The following is a 19,252-nucleotide window of genomic DNA, read 5'->3' on the forward strand; positions in this document are numbered from 1 at the left end:
ATCCCTGTGGCCCAGACACAGAGAAGCAACAGGGGCTGCCATGCGAGATCGCCAGGCAGATGGATGGTATCAATCAAGTAAGCAGTGGAGGGAGCAAGAGGTTACATGAAATGGTTATAAATAGGGCCCACGAAAGCATTACAAAAATCTAAACCCACCCCTGAAGTTGTGGCTTAGAGAAATGTGGGCAGCCGCTGATAAACAGACTTTGCTGACCCAGTGCCGTCTGAGGGTATCTGGGCTCCAATGAAACCACACCATCCACCAACTGTGGCCCGAGCCCATGGGGAGGCAGATACAAGGGCTTCAGGGACCATGCTGGCCAGGTTCATGAGGGATACCATTATCTGCCACCTCAGAGGGTGAGAGTGAAGATTTATGAGTTAATGCACAGAAGGACTTAGAACAGAGTCTACACATTAAAAACACTCGGTCGGTGTCAAATGTTTTTCCCAAGTGACTTTGACAGGCGTTCACTCAAATGAACTAACATTTCCCTCCCAACTGAATCATTTAATAAGAATTCACTTAAATGCCAATACGTGAGATTCCACCTGTCTCCTCCACCCAAAAGCACAACATCCTAACTTTGCCCAGCAAGCACTGAGCTAGCTGCTCCCCTCTCCCACCGTTTCCACAGCCGTGTCCTCAGATCTATGCCTGATGGCCCACTTACTAGCATTCCTTGTCCTTGGCTTTTTGCATATTCCACAAAGAGGTGAGGATGTAGAAGCAAAGAACAGGAGAGAGATTTTTCAGTTTATTAACAAAACCTGAGACTTGCCAATTGGTCTCCTTGGCCCCATAAATCATCCCACCACCACCACCACTACTTGATTTTTATTCGAAACCATTTGTGCTCCAATGAGAGGTTTATCCATTTAAGTTGAGAAATCTGTAAGGTCATGTACAGCTAATCTGGCACAAGAAGGCCCAAGGGCCGCTCACCTTTGTATTCGGCCAGGCACACGCACTCATAGCCATTTACGAGGTCCCTGCAGGTGGCCCCGTTCAGGCACGGGGTGGAGAGGCACTCATTGTACTCTTCCTCACAGTAGAGGCCGTGGTAACCTGAGGGACAGAGAGAAAGGACTGCTGTCAAATGTGTCCCATTTCCACCCACTCTGGACCAGCCTGCCAGGGAGGCACCTGGGGGTTCACAGGAAAGTGGGGCACAGACAGATGGGATGTAGGAGCGGGTCTCTTGGGGTATAATTGAAATGAAGATTTCCGGGAAGGCTATGAAGAGTCTGTTCTTAGCACCCTCCTTCACAATCCCCAGATTAAAAGAAGTTATCTCTGACGCTCCAGATACATACATCAGAACTCACAAGCAGTGGGAAGCGTGTTTTCCTTTTGAAAGTATATCCTGCTGTGCTCTGATTATTGCATGTTTGATCATGAGGAATTGCTTTGTTTGATGAATGAATGAATTCAAACCAGAGAACAAAATTCCCCAATTAAGTCTTTTCACAGAGACATAGTCTTGACTCAGTGCTCATTTGTCTCAAGAGGAGAACATTCGTCGGTAAGTGAAAATATTATTTTCAGTCCAGCTGGCGTGGCTCAGTGGTTGAGCATCAACTCATGAACCAGGAGGTCATGGTTGGATTCCTGGTCGGGGCATATGTCCTGGGTTGTGAACTCGATCCTCAGTAGGGGGCATGCAGGAGGCAGTCGATTGATGATTCTCTATTATCACTGATGTTTCTCTCTCTCTCTCCCTCTCCCTTACTCTCTGAAATAAAAAAAAGAACCCTGATCTCTTGACTGCAACTCTATATTCTTAAAAAAAAAAAAAAAAAAAGGAGTTATCCATTTATCTGCCAGATGGTCTCCTTATTACATCATGTCCAGGGGCACTGATGGTTGCTGAATATATGTGTTGTGGCCACAGGACACTGATAGCAGCAGGACTTCGATCTCCTCTCAAGGATGTAGACCACACTTTTCCTCCAATCAATTCAAAAAATATATCTAACTAAAGAGAATTCTATTAAAGGAGAAAAGGATCGATGTACTTGCTTTGCGTTTCAAGTCAGGAAACAAACTCAGCTAAGCAGGCTTAACTGAAATTCCTGAGGAAATGTGGGCTATCTTTTTTGTTGTTGTTTATTTAAAGTTATGATTATCCACATTATGATATTTTTAATTGTGCTCAAATTTTTAATTCTTAAAAATATAATCTTAGCAATGAAAAAAAAAGAGAACTAACAATTTCTTAATCAAAGATGGTTCCTACCCTCCTAGTCTCAAAACAGGTGTTTATTCCAAAGGACAAGAAGATAACATTCTTTGAGATTCACTCATGAGTGTTATGCTGTTTTTAACTTTCAAAAACATGTGTTACTGCCAATTTGCAATGAAACTGGATCGTTTTTGTCTGGCCCTGTCCAAACAATGAGAAACATGTGAGTGCTCTCAAAAATCACCCTGCCTGTGTCGGTTCTGAATCCAGATAAGCAGAAAAAATAAACCCTTGCTCAAGTGGGAACTAGAACCTCTAGCTTGTTTTCAGCTTTCCAACTCCTAGCCAACCCTCAAACTCAGAAAGTGCCCCTAGGCCCTGCTGAAGTGTTGAACTGTTTTGCTTCTTGTGCCCATCACAGTAGGTTAAGCTCATATTGGCATTGTTAACAGAGCATTTTTCAAGCACTGGCCATTTCAGTTGCTTTTTGAACTGCTTTCCAAACTTAGGTGGTGATAAAGACTCCTTTGAGGAGACCTTGACCTACTTAAGACAATTAGACCATGGTTCTCAATTCTTCTACCTCACCCTTTTTGTAGTTTTAGTGAAATATTTTGCATTCCTCTTTTTTTTCTCAAAGCTTGGATTTTTTGTTGTTGTTGTTAACCCTCACCCGAGGATATTTTTCCATTGATTTTTAGAGAGAGTGGAAGGGCGGGAGGAGAGACAGAGAGCGAGAATCTCTGATGTGAGGGAGACAGACACATTTATTGGTTGCCTCCGGCACGCACCCCGAACATGCCTGGGGATTGAGCCTGTAACCGAGGTACATGTCCTTGACCAGAATTGAACCTGGAACCCTTCAGTCCATGGGCTGACGCTCTATCCATTGAGCCAAACTGGCTGGGGCCCATTACTCTTCATCAGACTGTTTTCTTCATCTAGATCAGAGTTACGCAATTAACAGCAATTTTGTCCCCCAGAAGACTTTGGCAGTTTTTGGATATATTTTTGATCGCCACAACTAGAAGGGCCATTATAAATGTGTGTGTGTGTGTGTGTGTGTGTAAACGTGTTGGCAAGGATGTGGAGAAACTGGAACCCTGTGCATTGTTGGTGAGAATGTAAAATAGTGCAGCTGCTTTGGAAAACAGTATGTAGAGTCCTCAAAATATTAAAAATAGAACTACCATATAATCTACAATCCCACTTCTGGGTACTTATCCAAAAGACTTGAAAACAGAATCTCAAAGATATATTTGTATTCCCATGTTCACTGCAGCATCATTCACAATAGCCAAGAGGCGGAAATAACATAAATATCCATCAACAGGCATGTAAATAAAGAAAAAGGGTATATTCATACAATGGAATATCATTCAGTCTTTGAAAAGAAGGAAATCCTGCCATGCTATAACATGGATGAACCTTGAGGCCATATGCTAAGTGAAATAAGCCAGTCACAGAAGGACAAATACTTCATGATTCTAAAGTAACTGAACTCATAAAAGCAGAAAAAAAATGGTGATTGCCAAGGGCTGGGGGAAAGGGAAATTGGGAGTGGATACTCAATGGGTATAGAGTTTAATTTATGCAAAATGAAAATATCCTAGAGCTATGTTGTATAACAACATGCATACAGTTAATAATACTGGACTGTAAACTTAAAATATGTCAACAGAGTCGAGTTCATGTTATAGGATTTTATTATGTGTGTCATGATACATGATTTTATTATGTGTGTTTTCTGGCTTCTTCTCCATGTGGAGAAACAACCACAAGCAGCATCTTTTCCGTTGTATTTGCTCTCATAGAAGATGTTTTAAAAATCAACTGGGAAGGAGCACATATAACCCCATATGCATTTTGGCCTCTGAATTGAGGTGCTATTTACAGAGACAAAAATCCAAAGATAATTTCATGAAATCGTCTATAAGCATTTTTTGTTTTTGTAAAACAGTATCACTATCTTTTTCTACTTGCAACATGCTAAGCAAATAAGGCAGTTATTTTACAGAGATAATTAAGCTGGTGATGCTTTTATTCCTTGGAGGGGGAAAAAGATAAAGGTTTCATATGCTATAACTGTTTCTTCAGAGACAGTAACATTTAAATGTCTTTATGGAAATGTCAAGGCACCCTTTAAACTTTGTGCCAAAAGACCTAAGTTGGACTGTTTGAATGAAAAAGGTCATCCTTCCAAAAGAGAAGGATTCTGCAAAAATGAGGCTGCCGCCCCTGCTGATAATTAATTTGGAAAAACAAATTAGCTCAGGGTAATAGGCCCAGGGTCTAGAAAAATTAACCTAGCCCAAAGAACTTTTTAAAAATAAAATAAAAGATCAGAAGCATGGAATCAGAGTGGCTCTTCCCAGGGCACTGACTTTCATCACCACCACTCTGATTTTTGCATGACTTCTCCTGAATATTCAGCTCCAATAACTTCCTTAGAATTGACAAAACATAGCAAGTGACAGGATGTGGGAGTGAGACAGAGCAGTCCAGATGGCTGCCATGCTTAGGTTGAGTGAGTGAATGATGCTGCCATTACCACAAGTAGATATGTCCAAAGAAATAACAGGTGTTTGAGAAAGTTGACTAGTTGGACATGTTTAACTTGGGGCCCACTTATGGAGGTCCCGGTGCAGTTGGAAACAAATGGACTCCAACAGCATAGAAGCAGCACTTTGAGAGTTTAGTTGCCTAGAAGTGGTGAGGTTTTCCTCAAAGAAAAACATGGAGAGGAAAGAAGAAGGTCAGATCTATATGGATGGGCAGGTAAAGAACAAGAAACCAGGTCAGGAGAACTGGGCACGGATGGAGCCAAGGAGAGGAGGAAAGACCAAGGAGGGCAATGCCATGGAAGCCAGGAGAGGAAAGGAAACCAAGGAGGCCTAGTTTACGGTGTCAAAGGTTCCAGAGAGTGAGAATAACAACTAGATGACAAGACCGAGAGGTCACTGAGACCTTTAAAACCATAGCTCTCAATGGGGGCTGTGCTGCCCTTTTGAGGGTACTTTGGAGATTGGGGGTGGGTGGGCAGGGGGCTGGTTATTATAGTAATTGAAGGGTTCTACTGGAATTTAGTTGGTTTGGGCCAGAGATATTAATCATTATGCATTGTCAAGATTCCCCTCTACAATAGAAAACGCTCTGGCATCCTCAACTGTGGATGGCCCCACTGGACATCCACCTAGGTGAAAACCCTGTGTATCACATGTCAGGTCAAAATCCCAACTGCCACATGTACAGCACAGTTCTTAAGATCCACTGAGTTTTCCTAGAATAGGACCACTGGGTATATCAAGAGAAGATTGTACCAAAACGTGTTCACCATTAGGAAAAATCTCTTTGTAAGAGCAACAGAGGAATTTAAGTCACCAAAAAAGCACACCTGTATCAGTAAACAAAATAAAACTCACATCTTCAGATAATTTTCTGACAATACCATCCAAAGTAGCTTCCCCCACCACTTACTCATCACCATACTCAATTGACTTCCATCATGGCATTTATAACTGCCTGAAGTTATATTTCTAGCTTAGCACTTTAATTGCTTATTATTTCTCTTCTTCAGCTAGAAAATAAGCTTAAAGGCAGAGGCCATAATTGTGTTCACAGCTGTACTCACAGTATCCAGTACAGAAAAGACACTCAAATAATAGTGGCTCGGCACCCAAAATGCCATTGATTAAATCAATACACATTTAAGATGTGCCTGGAACTTCCAGATACCATGGGTACAAAGCTAAATGGCAGAGTCTTCACCTGCAAGGACTTCGAGCAAGTTAGCAGCATCTGCTTATATCAGGCCTTTTGTGTGTATTAACTTGTTTAATCCCCATGAAAAAATCATAGCCATGACTAGTCCCAATTTATACATGAGGAATTAAGAGTCAGAGTGGTAAAGAAACATGCTCAAAGCCACATAGTTGATCCTGTGTGTTCTTCCTACTGTCCTAGGTTGTCCCCCAAATGCATTACCTAGAGTATTAGTTTGGTAGGACCACCATGACCAAATAGTACAGACTGCTGCCTCCAGGTTTCAAGAAGCCCTTGATTTCTATTCTCTCAACACTGTCCCAAGACTATATCATTGAAACATTCATACCAATACAAGACAGGCTCTGCCCCACACTAGGTTTACTCCAGAGCTCTTCTGCCCCTCATCCATCACATCCCACTCTGAAAAATCCCAAACTCCATGACTCTGGCTCTAACCGGATGGCTTTCACACTCTGTGTGACAAATTGGGAAAAGTCATTTTGTATCACCCTAGGGGCCTCCCTGCACTTCCCACTGCCTCAGGAAAAGCAAGCTAGAAGGACCTTCCAAAAACACTGGTGTGTGTCCAGGCCACGCTGCTCACTCCCCTAGCACAGATCTAATTCAAGGTGAAAGTGAATGTGAAGCATTTGGGGAGTTTTGTTTGGTGGGAGTTTTTTTGCTGTTTCACTTTAACATCCGATGAGTGGAGAAAGGGGGAGCATTATCTTTAAGGCTGTGTTGCATCTCCACAGATGGTTCCCTCATTTCAGATTGAATGGATAAATGTGAGAACCCAAGACTCCCTGATTCAAGTCTAGGCCAGTTCCTAGGAAATCAAGTCTTCCAAACACCTCACCCATAGTAGTTAAAATGGGCAAAGAGAAAATAGTGCTATTATCTACACTAATAAAAGAGAAACATGCAAATTGACCATCACTCCGCTACACCCACCAGCCAATCAGGAGTGAGTATGCAAATTAACCCAACAAAGATGGCAGTGGCCATGGAGCTGGAGCGAGCAGGAGGCCTGGGTTGCCCCTGGTGATGGAGGTAGCCAAGCTTCCCGCCCACCCCGGCTGGCCCTGGCCTCCGCTCAAGGCTACAAAGTTTCAATTATAGAAGATAAATAAATCCCAGATACCTGCTTCTAGCCGGCCCTGGCCTCCGCTCAAGGAGGCGCTGGGAAAAAAAAGAAAAAAGAAAAAAAGGAGGGGCTGGGAGCTTGGGTCACCGGGGACACCGGCCAGCCTGTAAACAGCCATCAGCCCCTCACCTAGGCTGGCCAGGCACCCCAGTGGGGACCCCCACCCTGAAGGGGGTGTGACCAGCCTGAAAACATCCCTCAGCCCCTCACCCAAGCTGGCCAGGCACCCCAGTGGGACCCCCCCCCACCCTGAAGGGGCTGTGGCCAGCCTGAAAACAGCCCTCAGCCCCTCACCCAGGCTGGCCACACCCCCATGGGGTGAGGGTCCCTGCTGGGGGGCTTGGCCAGCCTGCAAACAGTCATCAGCCCCTCACCCAGTCTGGCCAGACACCCCAGCAGAGACCCCCACTCTGAAGGGGGTGTGGCCAGCCTGAAAACAGCCCTCAGCTCCTCACCCAGGCTGGCCACATCCCCATGGCCCTATCCCTGTAAACGGGCAGTCGAATATCCCTCATGGGGTCCCAGATTGGAGAGGGTGCAGGCTGGGCTGAGGGACACCACCCCCCGCCCCGTGCACAAATTTCGTGCACCTGGCTTCTAGTAATACTATAATTTTGTCTGTGAGCTTCTAAATTCTGGCTAAACTCACTGATCGCCATGGAGCCCTTCAGCACTGCAGTGTCCTAGGCAGCACATCCATTTTACTGAACAGAAAGTTTTCCTGCAGAGGAAACTGTGTGTGTTGTGTGTGTCCACCGCATTCTCTCTTTGCTGGTGTGTTCACAATAGGAATCTTTTTAAGAACAGGGAAAAAATGTATCAAGCATGACTGCTCAATTTAATCCTATCAAGCATGCAGATGCTCTGCTCTAAATTGACCTGTGTACTGAGTGAGATCTTACAGGCTTCTGTGGGATAAATACAATCTCCTGTTACACACACACACACACACACACACAAATAGAGAGACCACCTAGGACATGAGGAAGCTGTGCAAGTGAACACAGAGCAATAGTTGGTATGTGGGGGGGTGGTGACTGCTGATGTTGCTTCTTTTGCTCCCTAATTTCTTATCCTTTCATTGTGAGGGGCATTGTGCCCAGAGAGGAAATATATGTGAAATAACCCAAATCAGTCAATATTTCCATTGTTGTGGTTCTCATAAACATTAAGTTGAAAGGAGAGTAAAATAGAGGCTAAAATAAAGTTGTAGGTTCTCCAACCAAGCCATCTACAAATTTCACCTCCCTCCCTGGGCTGCTGAAAGGATGGGTGGATAATGGAGAATTGACTCTAAGTCCTATCCCAAGTGTTCAGGCGATGGTTCTCTATTGCTGCAAAGACTGCTGCCTTCACTAGCCACGAGGGAAGGCTGGCGATCCCCTGGGTCTGCTGTTTGCCTCATCCATCGATTCATTCTTTAATTCAGCAAATAGTTGTTAAACACCCACTATGTGCCAGGCACTGCACTAATCACTGAGGCTCTGAGGCTTTGCAAAAACAGACATAATGCCTCTACTGGAGCCATTTAAAGGAGAAAGACGCCAAACGATCATCCAAATAAATGTAAAATGCCAAATAAATGTAAAATGCCAACTGGATTTGCCTCCAGAACAAGGTTGAGCCACAGGAAAAAATCAATCTCTTCATAGGATTTTTAGCCTTGTCTTATAAATGTCCTTTTTTAATGATTCTTTTGGCCACTAGAGGGTGGATTCTACCTATGATCTATACTGGCTAAAAGAAAGGGAAAGAAAAGGTTACTCAAGAGTTTAACAAAAGATAGATGTATTTAAACATAAAGATTTGTTTTACAAAAGGGAACTATAGAGCACCAGGATGCAAATACGTAAAGAAGAAATGTCTTTTGCTTTAATAATAAAACTTAACATTTATATATTTGTTTATGACTTACAAACAAATTTACCTCTAAGCTGCAGTTAAAATTTTCCATTATAACAAGGTCTATTTTTCTTACTAACGCTATAAAAATTACATTTAAAAAAGCAAATGCTTGCAACAAAAGCACCCAGATTCAAGATTAAGTATAATGACAATATTTTACAAGTTGATTTTAAAGATTATTGTGGTATGTGTGCTTACTTATAAACAATAAGTAAGATGCTTTAATGAAATAATCCCATAAGCTCAATTGATTAACATGTTTACTAGTATATATACATGGGAAACTGGCTTGGTTTATAGTCAAGGTAAGAAGGATGATGAGCAGATTTGGAAAAGAAAATATAAGTTAGAGCCCTCACATTCTAGGGGTTTTCAGTATAAAATGCATCTTCATGGACACAGAGCCCACCACAGGCAACAGAAGAGTATTGGGGCAAAATCAAAGTTTAAGATTCTATTACAGCACTTTGGAGAGAGAGAGAGGAAAAAAAGAGTTCTAAAATATTTCATTCCTTTAATTTATTTTACGAACTATTGGTTAAATTTGATTTTAATTACCCCTTATCCAGTTATCACAGTATGTTCTTTTGAGGTGTTTGCCCTCGAAAGGGCTTGTGTCTGTGTTCATCCCACTAGACCAGTAGGACAGTGGGACCTGTGGACCAGCAGCAACAGCATCACCAGGAAACTTGTTAGAAATGCAAGTTCCCAGGCCCTACACAAGACCTACTGAATCAGAAACTGTGGGCGGGGCCTAAAACTCTGAGATTTAATAACCCTCTACCTGATTATGATGCACACTTAAGTTTGAGCTACAGATTAGCAAAGAATGCAACATCTCCCACAACTTCTGATGCAGGGAAATGGTAGCAATTACCTATGGCAAGTGCTAGATATGGAACGGTAATGTTTGGGTGGTTGTTTTTATAAGAGAGAGAGGAAGAGGGCGAGGGCGAGAGAGAGAGAGAGAGAGAGAGAGAGAGAGAGAGAGAGAGAGAGAGAGAGAGAGAGAGAGAAAATTGCTGTTCCACTTATTTATGCATTCATTGGCTGATTCTTCTATATGCCCTGACCAGGGATTGAAACCACAACCTTGGTGTATGAGGATGACACTCTAACCATCTGAGCTACACAGGGCTGGCATGGGAATGTTTTTAATAGCCATGGCTTCCCCTCAGCATATCAATAAACCAACAGTAAAACAAGCAGTCAGAACATGTACCCGTCACAGGCATAGAAATAAACCAACAATGAAGCACACAAAGGGCCTGCCAGCCACAGACACATGGACTAAATGAAACTTCACTCCTCTTCGGTGGAGTTTGCTTAGGGGGAAAAAGAAATGCAAAGAAATCTCAAAATGATAGCAAATGCCAAATCGGAAAAGAAAGGCCAAAATGAGGAAACATAAGGGTATGGAAGTGACATTTATAATCCTCCTTGTATGACTGCAAGTCATATATTCCCACTCAGAATGAGAAGAAATAAGCATAAATTCAGATTGGTGAGCACACTTTTCTTCACTTCCATGTTCCAGCTTCCTTGACCCACAGGAAGAGCATTCAGCTGAAAGGAACACAATCAGAACATGGCAGACAACTCAAAGAAACACAGAATAGAATGGTGGTGACCAGGGGCTGGCAGTGGGGGAAATGGGGAGATGTTGGTCAAAGAGTACAAACTTCTAGCTTTAAGATGAGTAAGTTCTGGGGGTCTAGTGTACAGAATGGTGATTATAACTAATAATATTGTATTACATACTAGAAGACTGCTAAGATTGTAATCTTAAATGTTCTCACCACAGAAAACAAATCGTAACTATGAAAATGTTAATTAATACTTTGGTGGTAATCATTTTGCAATATATAAGTATATCAAATCAGCATATTATACACCTTAACAATGTTACATGTCAATTATATCTCAATAAAGCTGGAAATTTTTTAATTTTTGAAATAATAGACAATCTACAATAATAATTTTACAAGCCAACAATCAAGAAATATGATCTAACACAGTTGTGCTGTTTCCTAGTGACAAAAGGCATCCTCATGGATACATAGTTTGGTACCAAAGGACTTGTGTGATGGAAGACAAAACATTGTGATTGGGTTTTTTCCAGAAAATTTTGGTGCATGGAATATGCAATGCAGACCATAGATCCCTCCCCCACTAAGGCAAAGAGGGGGAGTATTTTCACCCTCATATCACTGGGACATTCAAAGGCACAATGCAAAAGTGCAATCTTCTAACTCCCTATTAGTCACTGCCATTCTCAAGGAAATATGCTGAATCCTAAAGATTGTTAAACACCAAGCAAAGTTCTCATAGTCACTCAGGAACATTTTTAGAAGCACCTATCTCCCACTTGGCAACCATCCCTAAGGGCTGCAAACTCATAAGGGCTGAAGCTGACTCAGTCAGGACTTTAGCTAAAGCTAAAATTAACTACCAGAACTGCACCTTGAGGCAACTGCATTGCAAAGAAAATTTCAAAGTGCAAATAAATTGGAGTCAGAACTCAAGTAAATCCTGGATTCTAATCCTATTGCTTCTACTGAATAAATATTAAAGATGCCTAAAAATGAGACATATCTTCATTTAAGAGGTCATAATGCAGTGGAAGATCAAAAGTGTGTGCTTTATTTGTTGACTTAAGATCCTAGTATACTATGTACATTAATAATCTAAAGTGGAAAATAAAACTTCCTTGAAATAAGCAGGGATGAGATTCAATCTACACAGAATTTTATGAAGTGAGAAAAGCTGTTGACTCACAGACATTCCTTATCACTTGAGTAGCAAGTACAGTGAGGCCTCATCTCTTTTACCTCAAGCAATTGATGCCTATACACTTTTTGTTTTTCAACTTTCCTTCTTTTCGATCTCTCATATTTGTATATATGTATGTGTGTGTGTGTGTGTGTGTGTGTGTGTGTGTGTACAAACTCATTTACATTCTTCACATATTTAAGTTTTAAATTATGGTAGACTGAAAAAAAATGGCCACAAATTCTTTGTAGCTCTTCCCATCAAGAAATGGAGCCTATGGGCTTGCCCTGTGACTTTCTTATGACAATGCGACAGTAGCAAACATAAAAGAAGAAGCATCTTTAAAAAGAACATGTACTGGGCCCCAGCCGACGTGGCTCAGTAGTTGAGCGTCAAGCTATGAACCAGGAGGTCATGGTTCTATTTCCGGTCAGGACATATGCCTGGGTTGTGGGCTCAATCCCCAGTGTGGGGCCTGCAGGAGGCAGCAGATCAATGATACTCTCTCATCATTGATGTTTCTATCTTTCTTCCTCTCCCTTCCTCTCTGAAATCAATAAAAATGTATTTTTTAAAAGTGTGTGTATTGGGTCTTATCCTTTCTTGCTGCTTTTGGAACCCAGCTTCCATGTGAAGAAGTCCAGACTGGTCTGCTGGATGATGAGAGATGTGTGGCCCAGTTTCCCCATCACTCCAGCCTACTACCAGGCACGCGAGTGAGGCCATCCAGGACCAGCCAATATCTAGTTGACAACAAAAGTATAAGTGAATATGCCCAACACCACATGGAGCAGAGAAGAGATAGCCCAGTAAAGCCTTGCCTAAATTATCAACCACAGAATTATAAGCAATAAATGGTCATATCAAGCCACTAAGTTGTGAAGTGGTTTGTTATAGTAAGAACTAACTGATATATGAAGGTTTAATTACAAGAGACAATGCCTAACCTAAAGGAATAAAGCTAAAGATATAAACTTGTAGGCATCAGAGAACTAGAAGGAAAGGTATTCTTAGGGAATAAAGGAGAGTCATCCCAAAATCATACAGCCAGGCACTATACATTCCTTGCTTTCAGTTGGGCTTACCCAACCTAAAATAAACACTTTTACCAATGACTTGGGACCTTCACTCTAATCTATATCATTAAAAACTATCTGGTAGAGGAAAAAAAAATGAAACATGACCCTGGTAATTATCAACATATCACTAAGACTTCATTCCAAACAGCTAAGGATCTGCCTAGGCAACCCCTATAAAATAAAATGGGGTTTTAAGTGGAACAGTGTGACATTGTATAAGAAGGCCCTTCATTACACACAAAAGGACATGCTGTTCTACAAAATCAATAAGTGCTTTGAAGTGACAATGTCCTGGAACTAAAAAAAAGGTTACCTATCAATCCACTCAGATAAACCTAAGAGCTCTGAATCTTCATTAAAACTGAGGCAATTTTGTAAAACCACTCAGTATATGAAGCAACTTTCATCATGTACTTTCAAATTGAAAATTAATGGCTGTGATTTTAGAAATGGAAGAAATGCAGGGCACTGTCCCCAGGTTTTTATACAAATCTGAATCAATGAAGAACCCAAAGCACATTGAAGGCTAGGAGGTCAGAAAAAAAGTAGAATATGCAGACAAATCTCATTATTCGTTGTCTAATTGGGACTCAGGGTACGTGTTACCCCCAGTCACAACACAGCTCAGACATCACCTGGAACAGCACACTGTCATAGGGTTTCCATCCCCAGGGTTGTGAGGCCCATTGACACTGAGCTAGTCCTGTGCGAAGGAGTCATGTTGAAAGGGGAGGACAACAGAGTTATCTCAAGGAAGTGAACTAAAAAGAATTACAAAAGTTAGATATGAAGAGGAAAGAATAGTTCAGGGATGTCACCAGTGCCAGGAAAAAAGAAACAGCACCAAAGGAGTCCATCAATACAATGCAATAATCAACATGGGCGGCTTTCAGAGACCCAGGTGGTAATAAAATAAATAATTTTTGAAAAAGGTCAGATTGCTACTAGGCATTGGGGACTCCAGAGTGGAAAGCACCCATCAAAAAAGACTGCCAACCTGGTCAGTGTTTCTCATTGGATAGAGCATCTGCCCATGCTCTGAAGGGTCGTGGGTTCAATTCCCAGACAAGATTTAAACCCCACCCCGGTCCAGGGCGTGTGCAGGAGGCAACCAATCAATATGTCTCTCTCAAGTCAATGTTTCTCTCTCTCTTCTTCTTCTTCTTCTTCTTCTTCTTCTTCTTCTTCTTCTTCTTCTTCTTCTTCTTCTTCTTCTTCTTCCTCTTCCTCTTCCTCTTCCTCTTCCTCTTCCTCTTCTTCTCTTCTCTTCTCTTCTCTTCTATCTCTCTTTATTTCTTCCCTTCACCCAATTCCCTCCCTCTCTTCCACTCTCTCTAAAAATCAATGGGAAAAATATCAGGTAAGGATTAACAAAACAAAACAAAACAAAACAAAACAAAACAAAACAAAAAAACAAGAAAGAGAGAGAGAGAGAGAGAGAGAGAGAGAGGGAGAGAGAGAGAGACTGCCTAAGCTGATTTGTCATGTGGCTGTGTCTGTATTTCTCATTTGAGTCATAGGAAGAGAAGTTTCTTTAATTGGGTGCATACAGCAGACACCAAGTCAAATGAAACTGTAAGTTTCAGTCACAGGTTGCCCTCAGCATCAATTTTGAAGCAGTTGAATCTGCAATGAAACAAAAGCAGAAGGGGGCCCCCTACTGCCAGGCAGTTCAATTTCCTTGGAAGTCAGCATTGTGCTTCTCTGTGCTGGGAAGTAAGAAACTATTGGTCAAGAGCCACTCTTAGGACCACAACCAAGGCCTCTTTTCAAACCTGCCTTTGAGGTGTCCACTTAGACACCCATCTCAGGAGCTGGGTGTCTAGGTAAGGGGAGACTAGAAGCTTCTTGTGATTGGCTCAAGCATAATTAAGCATCACACATAACTTGGGGGCCACAACTAGGCTCCTGCTAAGTCTAGCCTATTGGTCAAGAGTTTTATTATCAGGCAGACCTAGGTTACATTGGGGGTTCTATCACCTCCACCACCTTCAATAGAAATACTATAATCTGAGTTAAGTAAAAGAAAATGTTTGTCAAGGACTTAGCACAGTCTTGATATAAGGAAGTTCTCATAGATGGAAGCTACTCAGGGTGAAGCCATGATGGATAAAGTGCATTACCTGGGTCAACAGAGCTAAATCAACGTTTTGATGAATTTCAATTTAATGTGTTCATTCGAGGTGGCTATTCAGACAACTACCACTTAGAAATCTGGTGAAATGTTTCATTTTTCAGTCAGCTATTCACGAGTGGTGAGTTAGGGTCACAGTTTGACCCCATTTCCTGTTAACTCTAAGATAACCGAAGCTCCAGATCCCAACCCAGCTTTATCCTTAACTAGCTCTGGAATCATGGGTGGAGAAATCCAACAACCTTATATCCCACTTCACAATAATTCTAGGGACTTTAGAGCCATCCAGTTAAAGAGCTCTGCCTGGCTCCTGGCACTGAAATATTTATCAATCACAAGGGCCAAGGCAGTGAACAATCCCTTAATCCCATAAGAAGTAGGACCTGGACCCATTATTCAAGAATGCCGGCTATGGCCATGAAAATTGATCCCACCTTTAGTCCAACTTCAACCTTGAACCTCACAAGAGAAGAATCAGAGCACATATTTAATAATTTCTCAATGGTCTTCCCCAGGAAAAGGGGAGTATCTGACATTGGCATCATCCTCTTAGAGATTCTGAAGGGCATGATCACATGCATCATCTCACTTGAGCTTTGTTACATTTATCCCCACTAAAAAAAAAAAAGAAAAGAAAAAACAGGCTAACAGAGGTCAATTGCATGGCTGTTCAGTGATAAAGCTGGGACTTAAGTTCAGCTCTTTTTAACTCTAAGCCCTCTTCTTAACTCTAAGCCCAGGCCCCTTTCCATCACACCTGGGGAGAAGGCAAGGCATGCCAAATTTCAGGTCTCAATTCCAGATGTGTGAAAAATGTTAGCCACGGGATCATAATTTTCAACCACAAAACAAAATAAGAGGCAATGGCTTAGCCACAAAATATTTTTAAATAAGTCCCCAAATGACCTCCATGGCCATGAGCTTAATGAGAATTTCCCAAAGTTAGGCACTGCCTAGTGCTTCAAACAGAGCTATTCTCACAAATGTTCTGGTTAGTGACATCAATGGATAACAGTTGCCATTTCTGACCTTCATTCCAGCTAAGATGATGTGAAACTATTTGCTCACAGACTATGCTACATCCTGCTGCCAGCAGGTAAATCTCATACCTTTATAACAACTAGTTCAGTCAAGAATGTGTTTCGAACTATTTGAATTTTAAGGGGAAGCCAGGAGCAGAGGGAACAGAAATCCCTTCTAATTAAAGGCGAGTTCATTAACACTTTCATACATATGGATTAGCCATTTAAAGCAAGGTTAAATGAGCAGCCTTGTGAAAAGATTTTTAATGTCAGGAATCTCATAAAAATTCCGTATGCTGCACCAGCCAGTGCCCTTGACTCATTACCAGTGTCCTTCGTCCCCTCGGATTAATCCCTCAGGTCACTAGCCTAAACAAGGTGAATATCACAGGTCCCCTGTGAGTGCCCCCCATAACTAGATTCTAAACATAATGGAGAGGAAGAATGGTCATGGAAGAGGTTCTGAACACCATCAGGATGTAGCATTTCTACACTTAGGTATCTCAAGTCTTCACTTAGGTATCTCAAGTCTTATCTATAGAGAGGGCAGGCAGAGCAAGGCTGAAGCTATAATTGGTGAAGACGCAGCTGGCCTTTGATTTATTTATGGGAGAGGAGATGTTTAGTATTTTATTTTTATCTGTACTTAGACAAAATTATGAAATGGTCTTGTTTCTCTCACTTGATTATGGCCTATGAGTGACCATGCCTGATGTCAATGTTCTATGTGAATGTTTACATCCTTATGTCCAACAGGAGACACAATGCCAGGCTGTGAGCACATAACCAACAACCCCAAGGCCTACCTGTGAATGTCCAACAAGCTTCCAGATATCAGGGGCTGCACTTTAACAATGTGGAGATTTAAACTTTTTCTTAGGGGAAGTACAGATTATGAAAGGTTATGACAGCTGTGGTTAGGTAGACAGGCTTCTACTTGGGATCCCGATGGTGGGCAGATATATTTTGGAATATAACAAAGGAAAGACCTGGTAACAAGATTAGGATGTGGGGAAAGGAGACAATATATTCCATACGAGCTACAACTCTCAAGAAGAATGTGATATGCAGATCAGGCCCCTCCTAGAGTATGTTAAATGCAAGAATTGTCTCCATTCTAGTAAACCTGGCAAAGTTTTCTGGTTAATGAAAGATGACAGTTATTCACTGTATTTATCCAAGAATCTAAATGCAATTGGCATTCATTAGTGAGCTAGATGTCTTCCTATCTTTGCAGTTATATTTTTTTCTTTATAGCTGTTGAACGGCTATTAAAATCCTGACCATTGAAGTCTTACCTTAGATTCTGTTCCCAGCAGACATTAATCACAGTGCTGATAGCATCAAGTCTACATTAAACAGAAGGCAGCAGTGCCAGCTGTGCCTTTAGCCCACACATCCCAGTAATGCAGCCCACATGTAGAGCATATGAAAAGAAAAAAAACAGTACTTGAAATCGTGCAGTTTCCTTTTTTAAAAATTTCATTTGGAAAAAAGTCTAACCTTCCTTTCTTGTATAGTCTGGAAGACCTATAGTGGAGAAGAATATGCATGGATACACAATGGGCAACTTGTCCCAAGTCTAGTCTGTAACAATTCCTGAACATCTAAGGTTATTCATGAAAATAAAAACTGCTACTTATATTTCCATGTAAAAATCCTCTAATGCCTATACTTTAAATTCCTTCAACAGTAACTTAAGGCACATTCTAGAGTGGCAGGGTTAATTTAATTCAATGAATAAGGTTAGAATAATAACTCAAGTGTATTAGGCAGGGACAAGGACCAGTGAACTCAGGCAAACCATCTCCCTCTTCAACAGGGATTCCTTCTGGTATTGGTCAGCATCCAAATGGCATCTCCAAATGCCACCATTATACCAAGAACCCATGAAACACATGGCTGTCACCTACACAGGTGATTTCATGCTGGCGGGTAACTCTCTACACGGCAGCACTGCCTCCCATAATGTTTGCAGGGCTCCATGTTCTCACTATTTCCAGCCTTGGAGAGATTTAAATTTGCTATTTTTTTTTAGTATATGTGGCCTGTCACTTAGCAGCATCACTGAAAAATAACATCTCAGTGATTACACAGGGCTGACATTTTATTATTTGATATTAAAATCGCATCCGAAATCCCCAGCCTAATAAGCTAAAAATGAGGTTTGAAAATAAAGCACCTGGCAGATCTGATTGCAGTCACTCAAATGGCATTTTGTTAGCTGGCAATTCATTATCAACTGGCACGGTTTCAACCCACTGCCTTTCTAGGAATGGGATCTGTGTGCTCTCTGTGAAGGTGATCAGGCTGGCCACGCTTCAGCTAGACACCCCATTTCACCTATTCTCACAAGGGTCTTCTGTTATGCAAACTAGTAGGAAAGCAATTACATGCTCTAAAAGATTAAGACTAGAAATTTCACATTCACAGAATTGTCATTTTCACCTCCTAAAATGTAAATTCTTATTAGATATTACGATATCTTTTTTCACATAATGTCACCTAATGATTAGAGGAAGCAACCCCTCAGAAAGAAATTCTGTCTCCCAAGTTCAATGCTAGGGGAGATTGCCTAATAGATGAAGGTATCATGAGATGGAATACATGCTTATTCAGCTTTTCAAGGCCACTTAGAGGCTGGACACTGGCTAGTGCCAAGCTAAATGCTCTGAATGGACATGAATGAAGTCTGAGCAAAGAGCAGCAGGACAGAAAAAAGGAACTTAAACAAGAGATACCCCCTCCTACCCCATAGCTTGAGGAGAAATCTCCATGGATAGAAATAAAGGGGAACAGCTTGTACTACTCCATGCCAGGAAATGTGCTCCATGCTCTCACACAACAGAAGAACATGGTCACAACTTGTGCCAGATCTAATCTGGGACCCCAACCATAATTGAACTGACCAGCATCTAAGATGTTATTCATGAAAATGAAAACTGAAGCCCCAAGATGTCATGGTAATTTCCTATGGTGACAGTCAATAAGTGGGGATCTCAGAGGGAGGTCCCTCTGCCCCCCTCGGCCACTTCTCCTAGGATGGAGAGAAAAACCCTAGCAGAATAGTTTCCATTTAGGACCATGTCAGCCTCCTCACCCAAGCTGAAACCTGTCTTTAAGTATTATTGTTAGACAACATCTTAGTAATATTGAAGCATATTAAGTAACATTTTATATTTAAACTAGAAGCCCAGTGCATGAAATTCGTGCACTGGTAGGGTCCCTAGAAGCTGCCAG

General features: G+C 41.7%; 1 protein-coding gene across 1 annotated transcript in view; it reads right to left on the reverse strand.

Moving 5' to 3' along the window:
- The window catches only part of DNER (delta/notch like EGF repeat containing), a 256,070-nt gene that overhangs the window by 34,735 nt on the left and 202,083 nt on the right, over window positions 1-19,252 (reverse strand). Inside the window, exon 9 of the mRNA XM_080670649.1 lies at window positions 949-1,071. Within this exon, the coding sequence (XP_080526775.1) occupies window positions 949-1,071 (123 nt within the window). The remainder of the gene's footprint in view (window positions 1-948; window positions 1,072-19,252) is intronic.

Source organism: Plecotus auritus, assembly GCF_963455305.1.
Source record: "Plecotus auritus genome assembly, chromosome: 5".
Lineage (NCBI taxonomy): Eukaryota > Metazoa > Chordata > Mammalia > Chiroptera > Vespertilionidae > Plecotus > Plecotus auritus.